General features: G+C 35.4%; 3 protein-coding genes across 3 annotated transcripts; 2 read left to right on the top strand and 1 right to left on the bottom strand.

Moving 5' to 3' along the window:
- Window positions 1–1,034: 1,034 nt before the first annotated feature.
- Window positions 1,035–3,382, bottom strand: LOC109074521 (cerebellin-2-like). The gene is made up of 3 exons (XM_042718395.1): window positions 2,970–3,382; window positions 2,744–2,863; window positions 1,035–1,763 (listed from the first exon to the last, which is right to left on the bottom strand). The coding sequence occupies exons 1-3, from the start codon at window positions 3,255–3,257 to the stop codon at window positions 1,566–1,568; spliced, it is 606 nt and encodes a 201-aa protein (XP_042574329.1). The 5' UTR covers window positions 3,258–3,382; the 3' UTR covers window positions 1,035–1,565.
- A 2,025-nt stretch (window positions 3,383–5,407) lies between these two features.
- LOC109074520 (neuropilin and tolloid-like protein 1) lies at window positions 5,408–12,762 on the top strand. Its single transcript, XM_019090540.2, has 9 exons — window positions 5,408–5,799; window positions 6,609–6,674; window positions 6,816–6,950; window positions 7,027–7,275; window positions 9,897–9,938; window positions 10,028–10,155; window positions 10,298–10,526; window positions 10,744–10,857; window positions 11,587–12,762. The coding sequence occupies exons 1-9, from the start codon at window positions 5,772–5,774 to the stop codon at window positions 12,168–12,170; spliced, it is 1,575 nt and encodes a 524-aa protein (XP_018946085.1). The 5' UTR covers window positions 5,408–5,771; the 3' UTR covers window positions 12,171–12,762.
- A 527-nt stretch (window positions 12,763–13,289) lies between these two features.
- atpsckmt (fATP synthase c subunit lysine N-methyltransferase) lies at window positions 13,290–14,953 on the top strand. The gene is made up of 4 exons (XM_019103086.2): window positions 13,290–13,851; window positions 14,207–14,344; window positions 14,455–14,505; window positions 14,603–14,953. Exons 1-4 carry the CDS (start codon window positions 13,567–13,569, stop codon window positions 14,804–14,806), a joined length of 678 nt encoding a protein of 225 aa, XP_018958631.1. The 5' UTR covers window positions 13,290–13,566; the 3' UTR covers window positions 14,807–14,953.
- Window positions 14,954–15,477: the final 524 nt, after the last annotated feature.

The following is a 15,477-nucleotide window of genomic DNA, read 5'->3' on the forward strand; positions in this document are numbered from 1 at the left end:
CTGGTTACCCCCTGAAATAACTCACATTATGATATAACATAATGTGACATGGTCTTGACAAGTGAAAATATGTGCTAGCGTCTTTTTAAGCTCTACTCTTGGAAGGAATATTTCACTGTTTAACACTTAACACCCACATCATTCTCATACCCCAGCACATTTGCATTTCACCTCCAAATAATGCTGTCTTCACAGTTTTTAATTGTGCCCATGGTAATAAATTACCTAATTTCCATCCTGTTTCCCAGCCATGCTTTGAAAAATATATAAAGCTATCAATGTTAAATCCTTAAAGTTCAGTGTTGTGTAAGACAGCATCTTGAAACACACTGCCCTGCCCTAAATGGAGAGACAACAAATCTGCATGGTGTCTATATCTTGCCAGTTTTTGAACATATTGAACTCTGTAGGCGGATGTTACTTTCATCCTTCCTAAAACTGCCCCCGTTGAGAGACTTAATCAGATGTATTTGAATATTATATATGTTTACACCCTTGTTACACAATTACTCTCAAATACAACTATTAAGATAATAAAATCCCCATGTGAATCTGTAGATATAGTCTAACTACTAAAGGTCTATGCTGTACAACTGTAGGTGACATGTATCCAAACCAAATGTGACTGATAAATGTTGCACTGCTTGTTTTGATGTAAGCATTTAATAATCATTCATCAGTGCTTGACAAGATTGCCATTTTTAATGGACAGCTGTTGTTCAGCACCACGGACAGCGTTGAGTTCTTCTCTTCTTTCACTCTATTTTGGGACAGTTCACCCAAAAATTAAATGGTTGCTGGTAGCCTTTGCCTTCCATAGTATTTTTTTTCTCATACTTTGTAAGTCATTGGCTACCAGCAACTGTTTGTTTGCCAACATTCTTCAAAATAATTTATTTTGTGTCTTACAAAAGAAAGAAATTCATACAGGTTTGGAATAACATGAGGGTGAGTAAATGATGAAATGTTCCTTTCCCCATGCCTTTAAGACTTTATAAACCCTTCTTGCAAAATAAAACATTCGAGCCCTAAAAGAGTTTTAAATACATTCCTTGTTTATCACATAAGTATATTTACATTCAAGTAATATAAAAATGCAAGATATCATTGCTTGTCTATGCATTAAGCCAAAAAACAACGATTAAACAGAAATGACTGGTTTTTTTTTTTGTACTTACTACGCTCATACTGAACATCAAATTTATAAGGGCTATACAAATCAATAAAATGACAAGCACATAACAAAACACATTTCGTGCAAAATATGCTCCTGAATGCAAAAATATCATTGACAATAACAAACCACTCTTTCCTAAAGCAATATGCAGACATCAATTAGTCCAAATATTGTCAATACTGTCTTACTTTCTTTTGAACCTCACAAATACTTAAATGCATACATACGCATACGCACATACATACATACATACATTTCTTCAGATCCTAAGAATACATAAAATAAACTAACATATTCCATGTTCTCTCTGCTACATTTATTTTTGAAAGCAGATATGGAAATGTCCCTTGGTCTTCAGTCTGGGCGATTTAAAATGGGCTATATTCAATTAGAGAGGGAAAACGAGAAAGCCAGAGAATGTGGAGTACTTCCACCCGCCCATGAGGTTCCCTCTCTCCAGTTTGAGATAGAGTCTGTCTTCACGCTCCAGGTGAAGCAGAACGCCGTTACTTGCTGCCTCTCGGGTCACATCTTGATCACCGGCAAATGCAGATATTATTGGGTATTCATTATGCATCAGATTGACCTAATGACATGGAAACACAAGATGTGATCACACGCATAACAACAAGCCAGAACTAAACTGCACTAAATAGTATCTGTTTTTATATATTTAACATATATTTTTAATTACTATTAAGTAATAGTGAAGAGTATCAATTCCATTTCACTTTTAACTGCTAACACTTGTTAGATAGTCCTTATTCCGATATGGTGACTAGCATCAATTCAATTATTAAGTAGTATTTTACATACTAGAAAATAATAACGTGGTACTAGTCACTGCTCTGATAGTGAAAACTAACTATTCTGTTTTACTGGTAAGAAGGTAATCATTTTTTCCAATTGAATTTTACAGTGATCTGTTGTTTACATATTCATATTTTCTTGTGACTAGCTAATAAATTCCAATAGTTATTGATACCTATTCCAATTTGATTATTTCTTAGTTATCCAAAATTGGCATCTGTTTCAGCTTTGAAGTGGTTATTTAATGTATACAGTACATACATACATACATATATATATATATATATATATATATATATATATATATATATATATATATATATATATATATATATATATATATATATATACACACACACACATACAGATATCTATCCTAAATTGTGTGGGTAACATATCTCATCTCAATTTCTTTTTTATCTATCATATGAAATGACCGGAATGATACTTTACAGTTTAATTAAAATCTTACTGATAGGATTACAGTTGGAATACAAAGAATGTCAAATAGCCTAAATAAATATTAATATATATTCAGTTAGTAGTAAGAAACCTGTAACATATTGTAACTAAATTAAAGACTGAGTGGTACTGTCAAATTAATTTCAATACTTATAGACAGACATGAGTAGTTAATATATGCACTTTGCAATATTTCATTGTGTTATAATTCAGTGGCAAACCATTCAATTTAAGTTTCAGTTGTTTATAATTTGTTTAGTATAAAAACCCTGAATGTTAACAAATAGACTCAACCTGAATTGTCTGTCGATTGTAGACCTTCACAACGTGAAAGCTGAAGCTGTAAATGCCTCGCCGAGGAGCTTGAAATACACTCGCCTTAAGATCGAAATGATTTCCAATGTTCACTAGTACCTGCAAAAAGGGGTTTGTTCACTTAGTTAACGTATGTTGTGGAAAAATGTTAAAGCCTACTTAACACACAAATACGCGTTGTCTAAATGTGAAAGCAAGGTCTGACCTGATCAAAGTAGATTGTCATGGACTTGTTACTCATTTCTGATGGTTCATGGTTAGTTCCTCTGACCGCAGAAAAAGCCACTTTAGCACCAGCAGCTCGGACAGATATCCCAAACGACGAGGTCACTCCTCCTTCGGCAGACGGGTTCGAGTCACACACAACTAAACATTTTCCTTCTAAGACTACCGGTTCTGTGTCATTCTGTCCGAGGGAAAACGCAACGCTGAATCCCAGAAGAAGGGTGGAGGCCAGTACGGCCAAAGAGCCCGGTTGCCCGGCTCTCAACATGACTGTGGAAGACCTCTGAGCAAAAAAATACTAACGAGCGCTCTTTGGAGATCAGTGAAGACGAAAGCAACTCTCCCTCTCTCTCTCGTTCCGTCTCTTTCTCTCACATACACACTCTCTCTCATCCACACACACCGCGCGCACGCATTATTTGAAAACGCCCTGAATTTTTACCATGTGCATAAGTTTCCATTGCGCAATAGTCTACAATCAAGTTCAAAGGCAAAATTCATGCATCACAGCTAAACAATAAATAATAAATAAAAATACTATTAATTAGAATAAATGTATCACTAATCGATGCTTTGACAACCATAATACTTTGACGGATAAACTGTTAATTGAAGGGTTTATGCGTTGAATGGATCTTCCAACAAACCCCACTGAACAGTTAAAAACACTACTGTATTCAATATACTGTAAAAGTCTTGTTATACTCTTATAAACTTCTGCTCAGCATTTATTGGTGGAAAATTAATTTTAATGTCAATTGATGTTCTGGTGACATCCCATTATTTGGTGTTGAGGTGTTTCAAAAACTAATATGATGTGCTATTGCACCATCCAGTGGTTGTGAAAATATATTAAAGCATAACTTTATATGAAAAGACTTTAAACTAGCGAAGTATTTAGCGCTTTAAATCTGAATTCACACATGCAAAAATTGTGTTAATTAAATGCAATATGCACAAAACGTAAGCGAATGACAAAATCAGAACATACTGTAAATATGTCCAAAAGACTGGGAAGTTGATATAGGCTATAGTTGAAGTCGCTTTGCTTTTTCTTACAGCAACATCAAGATTTTAGGATAAATGTTATGTATAATATGTGCACAGCTGGCACAAAATGTCAACAAATTTCATGCCTTTATGTTTCAGAATTAAGATTTGTTCACACATAACCCTTTAAAACTAAAATACGTTTAAGCTGTAAGTGTAAAACTTTTTATGTGACAGATTTTGTGAGTCACTTCTTACAGTAACAACTTTAAATCTGTTGTGGTAATATGCACCAGCTTTTGCATGCTGTTCAAGTGTGATTACAGCCCATTCTTTACTACAAATTTGCTGCAGATTTTTTAGATTAATGAAATGACACTTGACAGCCACAAATTAGTACCATACCATTTCAATGAATAATTTTGTTCTTTTGACACAGTGTGCTAATTGGATCACTGTCTTGCTGAAACTGAAGCAGGTTATCTTGCAGTATTTCCCTGTGTTATGCAGCATCCATTCTTTCTTCTGTTTTAACAAGATGCTGATGAAAAGCAGCCCCACAGAGAATGCCAGTTTAGCAGAAGGCATTTGGGACCATATTAGTGTCTTATTTTTCATTTTTTCCTCCACATTTCTGTGGTTCTAGTTTCTAGTTTAAACACAGTCTTGTTGTTAGGTGCATCTAATATGCAGCAGTACAGTGGAAAGTGAAACACAAAAGATGTCATGTCATTCTCTTTTCTTAATAAACATAAACAATGATCAGGTAAAATCAGTCTAACTTTGAATTATCTTTGCTGTTTGACTGTATGAACAAGGTGGGTGAGAATGCACAAGTGGCAAACCCACTGATCATGTTAATTTGAAACTTTTATAGGCCTACTTTTATGGATAATATTGTTATCAGACCATACATCTACTGACAAAACACTAGTAGTAAATAATAAGTGATTTTGGAGTTGAAAATTGTGATAATGCACACATTAGCCTAAAATTATTTTGAAGTTGCTTGGAGTTTTGCAGGGTATCACAATGAAGACCTTATTAAGGTAAATAAAGAATTCGTAATAAAGAAGACCTTATTAATGTAAAAGCCACTTATTTATTGCGAATGAAAACGAGGCTGTGTGGTCAGTCAGTAGGCTACTGTTCCCAAGGTCACAAGAAAAAACTCTGGAAAAACATATTTCTGTACAACTGACTGCCTTGTTTTAATTAAAAAAAAAAAAAAAAAAAAAAAAACCCAATGCAATCTTATTCTTTGACAAGTGGCCTGCTACAAAAAAGAAAATTTTATATTTATATATAGGTTTTTTAGATCGTTATACTTGGAACTCGCATTTTGCACAATGTTTTCATTTTGTCCCATAGCTATTTTCAAGTAGGCTATTTAATCATACTCAGTTAGCAAACCGTGGGTTAACATCACCTGGACAAACTTCATCTGAGGCAGGGTATTGTATATAGAATATTCTGGCCAAATATGAGTGAAGGGCTCGTGTTAATCCACTCTTCGCGTCCGCAGGTCTTCTGTGCACGGATGAGGCGGATTATACGCACATGTGTTCAACCTGTTCCATCAAACAAGTCTTCAACTACACCCTGAGTTCTGGGAATAGCGGCAACAATTTGTGCGATGAATCTCACACAATTTGGATCGCGTTCTTTAAGCAGCTTCTTCAAAAAGACGGACTCCTTTATATCGTAGTTATATTTTATCTGTTTCATCCTTCGCTTCGCCACTTCCATTAGCATTTCATGGAATTCAAAGTTGAAACCCTAGGGGAGAATCATGGTGCCGCGGGTGAAACTGCTTGTTGGTGAGTAAATATAATATTGCGCGAGCTTATGGAAACGAACATAAATATAATGTTTCATTTTATTTTCATTGACCGAGTAACCTCTTGAGAACAATACATACATGATTTCTTTTAAGTTTAAGCCATAATCCTATTTAATGTGTTATTCTGTTCGCATGTTCACACGAAAACAAGTATATCACCATAATGTGGCATAGAACATGTAAACATGCACTTGTAATAGTGGTGATAAAGTTGCATAAAGGATAGAGAGATACGATAGATAGATAGCTTATAAATACAATATACAGAGTATAGTACTGTACATTGGAGTTATCTTTGAAAATGATCCTGGACCACAAAACCAGTCATAAGGGTAAATTTTATGAAATAGAGATTTATACATCATCTGAAATCTAAATAAAGCTTTCCACTGATGTATGGTTTGTTAGGATAGGACAGTATTTGGCCGAGATACAATATTTAAAAATGTGGAATCTGAGCGCGCAAAAAAATAAAAATATTGAGAAAATCACCTTTAAAGTTGTCCACATGAAGTGCTTACCAATGCATATTACTAATCACAAATTAAGTTTAGGTATGTTTACGGTAGGAAATGTACAAAATATCTTCTTGGAACATGATCTTTACTTAATATCCTAAACATTTTTGTCATAAAATAAAAATGGAGCATTTTGACCCATACAATGTATTGTTGGCTATTGCTACAAATATATCCATGAGACTTAAGACTGGTTTCGTAGTCCAGGGTCACATTTAAGAACTGTATAAACACTATTCTTGTCTCAGATCATTATTCATTTTTGCAGTTGTTGCAAGTCTTGTCAATCTTGGATTTTCTGGAGCACCAACAGCACCACCAAAGAGAGTTATAGGTAATTATCTCTAATTAACAATTAGCTCTTAAGTAAGCAAGAAGGGCATTGTGATCGCATGCCAAAGTAGTACTGATTTGATTGTAGATTATTTTGTATATATACATATCTTTTAAAAAAATAAATGCTTTGTCTCTTCAGTTAAAAACAACTCAGGTGTGACGCCGGCAGGGTTGTGTGGTGCTTGGGTCAAAGAACCTGATGGAGGGCTTTTCACATCTCCTAACTATCCTGAAAAATATCCTCCTGACCGAGAATGCATATACATAATTGAAGGTTAGCGAGCTATCATTTTGACCATTTTTAATGAGTAACATCTGCTGTCTAACTAGAGGTTTTAATTATGTCATAGCTTCTCCAAGGCAATGCATTGACCTGTATTTTGATGAAAAGTATGCTATTGAGCCATCGTGGGAGTGTAAGTTTGACCACATTGAAGTCAGGGATGGCCCCTTCAGCTTTTCTCCTATTATTGGCCGCTACTGTGGACAAGAGAGCCCAACCTATGTAAGGTCCAGCGGTCGATACCTTTGGATAAAATTTGTGGCAGATGGTGAACTAGAAGCCATTGGATTTTCAGCTCGGTACAATTTCACCCAAGGTAAGTGTTGTGTTTTTGTCATCGGTACATGCCTTTTTCTGTACACACCACCAAGTATTTATCAGTTTCTTTATGCAAGTTTATGCATTACCTGATGATCATGTCCAGCATGGTTTGAGGGTCTTGTGCTTCAATGGAAGAGCATCTGACTGTCCAAATGAGCACAAATTGTATTTAATAAGTGACCTGGATAAAGAATCTAAAATGGGTCTTATTCACCTTACATCTTGAAGTTTCTTGGCTTTAAAATCTTTAACATGTTACAGGTTTAATCAGCAGATTTTGTGGTCTCAAACATTTAAACTCCACTGTATTTATTTGGAAACAAAATGTATAGTTATAATATTGGTTTAGTACAGTTGGTTTATTCTTAGCAAGATCCTCCGTGTTTTGGTAAATGCTGTGTTCTGTGCTCAGGTCAGATGGCCCTGCATTTGTAGTGCAGGCACACATGCAGCAGCTGAGTGGGGGAGGTTTGTGATGTCTCTGATCCCAGTTAATGAAAGCTTGTCTTCAGAGGAGCACACTCGGTCTGCTCCATGTCCTGAGCTCTGTCCTCCTACTTCAGCTTTGCCAAATCCTATTGCAAATCTATGGGATGGCCACAATAATTTGTATGCATTATTAGGTTGCAAAGGGTCTTTTGTCAATATATTTTTGAATCCATATTTCACATCATTCAACGAATAGCCAAAGTGAAATTGGAAGTGAGTGTTTTTTTTGACTAATAAACTGTGGTTTAAGACAGATGTGATGTCCGTCTATTCTAAAGTAGGCTGGTGTTCCTGATTACGTGATGTTACTTAAATTCTGATTACACCAGTGTTCATTACAGCTGCCTAATAAACACTGAACAGCAGTGCTAATCTCCTCTCAAAGCTAAATCCAGTCTTCAGATTTTGGTAATGAAGCAGGGTCATAAGAGGAGAAGACCAGCAATCACATATCTGTCTTGTGAATTGACAACCCTGCAACGAAGGAAGCACACAAAATCACCGATAGAACGTCTACACACTGAGGAAACTCAAACAAAATCATTATTTATTTATTTATTTATTTATTTAGTTCATTTTATTTAAACAAAAGCTAAAAATATTCACATCTTTAAAAAATTACATTTGTAACCAACAAGAGATGTAATGAATGATTATATTACAAAAAAAAAATTTATAGGCTGCACTAGGCATTCCAATCAAGTTTTTTTTTTCTGATATGCATATAAAATACTGTAAAATATCATTCTGCACATCATAAATCAAAGATTTATTAGAGACCTACATCCATGCATCCTGTTAAATCAGCATAAAGAATAATCTTAACCAAGCTGTACCAGAGGTAAGAAAACATGAGAGGATTACTGTGAATCCCTGAATGATTTTAGATTGAAAGCCTTAAGACTCTGAAATATCCTGGTGAATATTTTTGGAAAATTATAAATTAGATCTACATGATAAACTGGACAGAGCCTATTACCTGTTTTAACCTGAAAAACTGTGCATTAATAAAAGAAATTAAAACAGGCTCCTGTAAACACACCTACATCTTTGAGTCCTGTCACACTGGACAGCCTAATCTGTGTGAGGCTGGTGCAGGGATTATTAATCCACGTACAATCATGACTCAAGCCTCAGGACATCATTCTCATTCACTAATCCTATGTGTTTCGGTTATTATGGTAAAAGAAAATAAATGATTGTGCCGGGACAGAAGTTCCTCAAGGTCAGGGAGAAAAGTCAACCATGTGTCTGTGTTTGTCTTTAACACCATCAGTCAAATAAATTTCCATCTGTTTTTTATTTCTTATGCTCTTAGGAAGAAATAATGCAGTCTACAGTATTGTTCAGAGGTTTGGGGTCAGTAATACTTTTTAAGATTTTGAAAAAAAATTTATTTATTACAAAAATATTGAAATATTTCTATAACTTAAAATAACTGTTTTCTATTTCAGTATATTTTAAAATGTGATTTATTCATTTGATGTAAAAACTGGATTTTCAGCAGTCATTACTACAGTCTTCAGTACATACAATCCTTCAGAAATCGTTCTAATATGCTGATTTGTTGCTCGCGAAACATTTCTAATTATTATCAAAGCTGAAAATAGTTGTGCTGCTGAACATTTTTGTGGAAACATGATCCATTTTTTCAAAAGTCTTTGATGAATAGAAAGTTCAAAAGAACAGCATTTATTTTAAATACATTTTTAACATTTTAAATGTCTTTATTGTCATGTTTGATCATCTTAATGTGTCCTTCCTTAATAAAAGTCTTACTGACTCCAAACGTTTGGACAGTGGTGTACTGTATATACACTGTTTTGTATGCTGGTGTCCTCACTGGCATGACTTACTTTTCTAAACCAACTTCTGCAGGAAGATCACTTTGGATAACCAGTGCTTTTTGATGGTAAACAGCATGGCATATACCAGCTTTTAAATTCACACTGATCTGTCTTTTCAACAGCAAGAAGCCACCCCTTTTGATATTTAGAACAATATTTTATGTCGCTTATGTGAGTATTATATCATTAGCGTGTTTGTGAGTTCTATGACCTTGTAAACTAAACAGATGAAAGCCTTATAAAATCCTTAATCACTCACTCTCCTCTGCCTGTTTTGCAGATCCTGATTTCAAAGACCTTGGAGTTCAACCACCTCTTCCTAGTGAGTGAAGTATTTTTTAGATTTAATTGATCTCCTCTGCATAATAAAACCACTTCACAATGATACATTACTGTGCTTTCATGTTGTAGTTTGTGAGTTTGAGATGAGCGGACCAGAGGGGATTGTGGAGTCAGTAATGGTTACGAAAGAGGGTAAAGCGTTGCAGACAGAGGCTGTAGACTGCAGGTGGTTCATAAGAGCTCCTCCTGGCTCGAAGGTAAAACTCCATTCACAACCATATTTAATGAAATGAATGCCCAGCATGGTGGCCTAGGGCTGATCTGGTTACTTTCCACTATGTAATGATATAAAAAAGATCTCCTAAGAACACTGATATAAATGTGACTCTTATTGTTCAGATCTATTTGCGTTTCCTGGATTATGAAATGCAGAACTCAAACGAGTGCAAGCGTAATTTTGTGGCAGTGTATGATGGGAGCAGCTCGGTGGAACACCTAAAGAATAAATTCTGCAGCACGGTGGCCAATGACGTGATGCTGCTGACTTCATTAGGTGTGATTCGCATGTGGGCCGATGAGACCAGCCGCAGGAGCCGATTCCGTATCCTCTTCACCACCTTCCACGATCGTGAGTCATTCCAAGGTTTTTTTTGTTTGTTTGTTTTTATCTTAACACATTTCAGTAGCACATACTGTATAGATTTCTTTTTCGTGATTTACCTCTTATTTTAACTGCATATTTGGACTAACACATTATTAGTCATTTCAGCCGTTTTAGCTGCATGATATGGTAGTGTCTCATGTGGTTCCTTCTATAATTATTATTATTTTGCTCTGCTCTTCAGCTCCCTGTGAAGGAGACTCTTTCTTCTGCCATGGCAACATGTGTATTAACCACACATTGGTGTGCAATGGTATCCAAAACTGTGTCTATCCTTGGGATGAGAATGGTTGCAAAGGTAAATAGTCACATGTTTAAAAATGAACTATTAAAAGAAAATAATGCTATTTAAAAGTATTTATGCTGTCACCATTTACTCACCTCAAGTCATTACAAAACTGTTTGATTTTCTTTATTATGTGGAACACATTAAAGAAGGACATAAAAAAAAAAAAACAGCATCTGTGTTTTTGTCCATCCAGTTGACCCTTTCATTTCAAGGACACAGACACAGATACATTTTTCAAAATATCCTTTTTTGTGCATTCCACAGAAGAAAAAAAAGTTGTATAGGTAAATGATAAGAGAATTATAATTTTTGAGTAAAGACTTCATGTGCATGTTAACTACTGTAATCGATTGTATCCTTATTTTTCAGCAAGGATACATTCATTTGATCAATATAAAGATTTATAAGGATACAAAAGATTTCTATTTTGAATGTATCATGGATTCCATAACAGATATTAAGCAGCACAACTGCTTTCAACATTGATATTAAAAAGAAATGTATCTTGAGCACCAAATCAGCAAATTAGAATGCTTTCTGAAGGGTCATGTGACACTGAAGGCTGGAGTAATGGCTGTTGAAAATTCAGCTTTACCATGACAGAAATAAATTACATTTTTAAAATGCATTCAAATAGAAAACGATTTTTTCATAATATGTACTGTATTTTAAACAGTAGTTTTTTTTCTTAATTTAAAACAGTGTGCCACATACAATATTTATGCTTCTTTTGCACAGAGAAAAGAAAAGCCACTATCCTGGACAGTCTCGACAACACTAATGTGACCATTATAGGCGTGACCTGCGGAGTGGTGATTATCCTGCTCACCGTGTCAATCATCATTCAAATAAAACAGCCACGGAAGAAGTACATCATCCGCAGAGATGAATTCGACCCCACGTTGCTGCACGAAGCCTTTGAACCCCCACACTACGAGCTGTGCACGTTACGGCAAGCAACCTCATCCGACGGTGATGTTTTACCTGAAGACTTCCCCAAACTGCAGCGCACCTCCTCCAAATGCATCCACGGCCACCACTGTGGCTCCCAGGTGTCCAGCACTCGAGGCAGCCGCAGCGATCTCAGCCTGCGAGACGCTGCAGCTATTCTCTCAGAGATGGAGCCAACCATACAACCTCCATTTCCTCTGCAGGCCACCCCTACTGGCCGCAGGAATATCCTAGTGATGAAGCACAGCTACTCGCACGATGGGGCTGAAGAATGCGACCTGGATGATGAACTTTATGATGGGCCCACCACCAGCCGTGGGCGAGCTGCAATGGACAGAACTGTGCATCGGTCAGTATCCAATGACTTCTAATGGTTTTCCATGCACGTCAACCCAGCTTTTGGACAGATTTCTTTCTTTATTGTCCTTTTTGTCTCTGTTTTATTTGTAATAGTTATGCACTTGTTTATTGTGTTTGTTGACGGACAAAATTTCCATTTTCACCGTTTTGTATCCATGGAGGATTATGGATCAAAAAACATGGGCGCATTAATATGTGAACCATAAAACTAAATTCCTGCCAGTTTTCTTTTCCTGTTTTGTATATGACTAGTCCTAGGCTGTCTAGTCCATATCATTTGATGACTGTTATGCACTTTTGTTTTCATCCTAATATTGAGAAATGATATTAGGACACTCAATCGTTGCATATGTTTGATGTAAATATTTTGATTCATACAGTTTGGTGTGGGTATCATTTAAAACATTACATAAAAACATGTCATTACTGCTATGGCTATTTTCACCTTTGTGTTTTGTAATGTGGGACAGGCTTCTCTTTTTCCTTGAGCTGTGTGGTTTAATTTATTTGTGCTTTACTTGTGACTTAATTTATTTGTATTTTCATTGCTTTTATGCCTATGTGAGAACATTTTTGCTTCTTTTATACTTTGTTACCCGAATGCTTCAGTTTTCATTCTCATATCACATATTACTGATAAAATTACAAACAAGTTGTTATGCTGTCTCATTTTATTGCATTTTTATTATAAAATGCCATGTAGAACAAAAACGATATTTTACAAAAAGTGCCTTTCCATTGGATTGCCTCCTCCTTATTGGTAATATTTTAGAGCGGTTGTAGGCATGTGAACATTTCTAATATTGCCAACCTCGTCATAATAACGTCCATGCATTTAATACTATAAAAGTACTGTTTTCATTATCATTACATCTGTCATTTAAAGTTGAAAAACAGCAGCAGTCACTATTATCCGCATAATAGTGCCTCCCTCTGGTATATTAAAGTAATTGCAGTGGATAAACTTTCACCATTATTTAAAAAAAAAATACATATAAAGGGACAGTTAATTAACAGGTTATGAATCTCGAACCCACAATTCGTTAGGTTTCTTCAAGTCATTTTTATTATCCCATGAACTAATACTATGTCCATCTGTAACAAAGAGAGAGAGCGGAACTAATGACGTTTTGTTGACTCGTCGGACAGAAAAGGAGATGCACCGACTTTCATGTATCTCGTCTCGTAAAATAATAATATGAACGTCCTGTGGTTGTTTTATAATATATCTATATAATTTATAGACAGTATAGGTGTGTGTATGGTTACATGACTATGTCGTTGATTTAGTTAAATGTCTTGCTCATTACTTGCATATCTGATCTATTTTAATCGCAAATCTGTCAGAAGCTGCGTGCTGTCATTGGGCAGGAGGTCAGTTAATGAGTGCCTCTAAATACATTTAGGATGTCTGAATTTGGCATAGAATCAAATCACTCCACAGAGACTTGTAAGCAGGGATCAGCTGGTGACAGTGCTTTTAAAAAACGACTCGGTATTTTTGCAACTTGTGTCGTGGGAGGGTCATTGGTCGCTCTGTATGCGGTGACCGGACCGTTTGTTGCACCAGCATTGAGGAAAGTTTGTCTCCCATTTGTACCTGCAACAAGGACTCAAATCGAAAACGTTTTTAAGGTTTTGAAAACTAGATCAGGGTCTCTGGTGGATATCGGCAGCGGAGATGGACGGATAGTGAGTTTCCTTATTTTGACTTTTTTTTTCATAATGCATTTGTTTTAGTAAAGAAAATAAAAATTTATGTGTGTGTGTTTGTTTATTTATTTTTATAATACGATGAAGAAAGGGCTTTTATAAATGTTCTCAGAGATATAAAGTGATCATACCTTCATAAGAATATTTTATGTAAAGCTTCCTCTTTTGCGCTAACAAACAGTACCAAGTAAATGCCATAGTATATGAATAAAAATCATTCAACACTGTGGTATATCAGCATTGGAATACAACTGTATAATATTTGATGTTAGATGATCCCAGTTTGTTAATAGTCCTAATAGTCCTGTTCCTCTGTGTTTCTGGTTTGGTGTAGGTTATCGCTGCGGCAAAAAGTGGTTTCAAGGCAGTTGGCTTTGAGCTGAACCCATGGCTGGTCTGGTACTCCCGATACAAAGCCTGGAGGGAAGGTGTTCATCACAACACATCTTTTTATATTTCTGACCTTTGGAAGGTGAGGACAGGTCAATCATAATCTAAATGTGGACCTTAGAGATCAATACAGTCTGTATGTGATCATGCCACATGTGTTTGAAGTATTATTATTTGTCTCTTCTTTCATAGGTCAGTTTTTCAGAGTACTCCAATGTGGTCATTTTTGGCGTTCCTCAAATGGTAAGATCTTCTGACTGATTTTATATATACATACATACATATAAATGTACATGCATTATTTTTTACAATCTGACAGACATTGTTGTTTTCTCCACAGATGGAGCAGCTTGAAGTCAAGCTCCAAACAGAGCTCCAGAGTTCAGCCAAAGTCGTGGCTTGTCGCTTTCCATTTCCCACTTGGACTCCTGATGATGTCGCTGGAGAGGGAATTGATACTGTTTGGGTTTATAATGCCAAGACATTCAAACCTCCCATCAGAAATGACGAAGACAGTGACAGACAAGAACTAATGACAAACTAAGTTTCTTTAAAGAAACATTTCTTTCTTTATTGACCAACATTTTGTTAATTACACCTAATTAAATATCCCTGTGTTTTAGTAAAGAAAAGAATGAATTTGTTTTTTCTGCATTTGTATTATATGACAATGAAAAGGATCATATATATATTTTCTCAGAGAAGTGGAGTGATCATATTCTGACAAGGATATTTTATGTTCTTGTTTAAAGGCCCGTTCACACCAAGAACGATAACTGTAAAGATAACTATATTAGCGTCCACACCACCGTATGTGTTTATTGTGGGGTGCACGATCATCTGCCATTATAAAATTCTTGATTCTGATTGTGTGTCCATGTTTTTTTTTTTTTTTATCATTCATTAACTTGAAAAAATCATTCTGAAAGTTATTCAAATTATATCGTTTCTCTGTGCCTTTATCGTTATAGCTCAGAACGATTTTTATACCTATCATTATCTTTATAGTTATTCTCCTTGGTGTGAACAGGCCTTAAAGCTTTTTCTCTATATTTATTTTTTTTATTAAGTAAAAGTACATCTTAAGTACTCATAGGGACGAATATATATGTTATGTAAATAATCCAATATTTTTCCTGGAATAAATTGATCGACTAAGTATTAATAGACACATTTGTTATAACAAATTATATCTCATACTGATAAAAGATGCAT

The sequence above is a fragment of the Cyprinus carpio genome, chromosome B2, assembly GCF_018340385.1.
Source record: "Cyprinus carpio isolate SPL01 chromosome B2, ASM1834038v1, whole genome shotgun sequence".
In the NCBI taxonomy this organism is placed as follows: domain Eukaryota; kingdom Metazoa; phylum Chordata; class Actinopteri; order Cypriniformes; family Cyprinidae; genus Cyprinus; species Cyprinus carpio.

Excerpts from the sequence above, each read along its gene's own strand:
- LOC109074521 (XM_042718395.1), bottom strand. The coding sequence starts at position 3,257 with ATGTTGAGAGCCGGGCAACCGGGCTCTTTGGCCGTACTGGCCTCCACC. Across the intron at positions 2,864-2,969 it reads TGACAATCTACTTTGATCAG|GTACTAGTGAACATTGGAAA; the intron begins GTCAGACCTTGC and ends CCCTTTTTGCAG. Across the intron at positions 1,764-2,743 it reads ACAATCGACAGACAATTCAG|GTCAATCTGATGCATAATGA; the intron begins GTTGAGTCTATT and ends CCATGTCATTAG.
- LOC109074520 (XM_019090540.2), top strand. The coding sequence starts at position 5,772 with ATGGTGCCGCGGGTGAAACTGCTTGTTG. Across the intron at positions 7,276-9,896 it reads TCGGTACAATTTCACCCAAG|ATCCTGATTTCAAAGACCTT; the intron begins GTAAGTGTTGTG and ends CCTGTTTTGCAG. Across the intron at positions 9,939-10,027 it reads AGTTCAACCACCTCTTCCTA|TTTGTGAGTTTGAGATGAGC; the intron begins GTGAGTGAAGTA and ends TTCATGTTGTAG.
- atpsckmt (XM_019103086.2), top strand. The coding sequence starts at position 13,567 with ATGTCTGAATTTGGCATAGAATCAAATCACTCCACAGAGACTTGTAAG. Across the intron at positions 14,345-14,454 it reads ATATTTCTGACCTTTGGAAG|GTCAGTTTTTCAGAGTACTC; the intron begins GTGAGGACAGGT and ends CTTCTTTCATAG. Across the intron at positions 14,506-14,602 it reads TTTTTGGCGTTCCTCAAATG|ATGGAGCAGCTTGAAGTCAA; the intron begins GTAAGATCTTCT and ends TTTTCTCCACAG.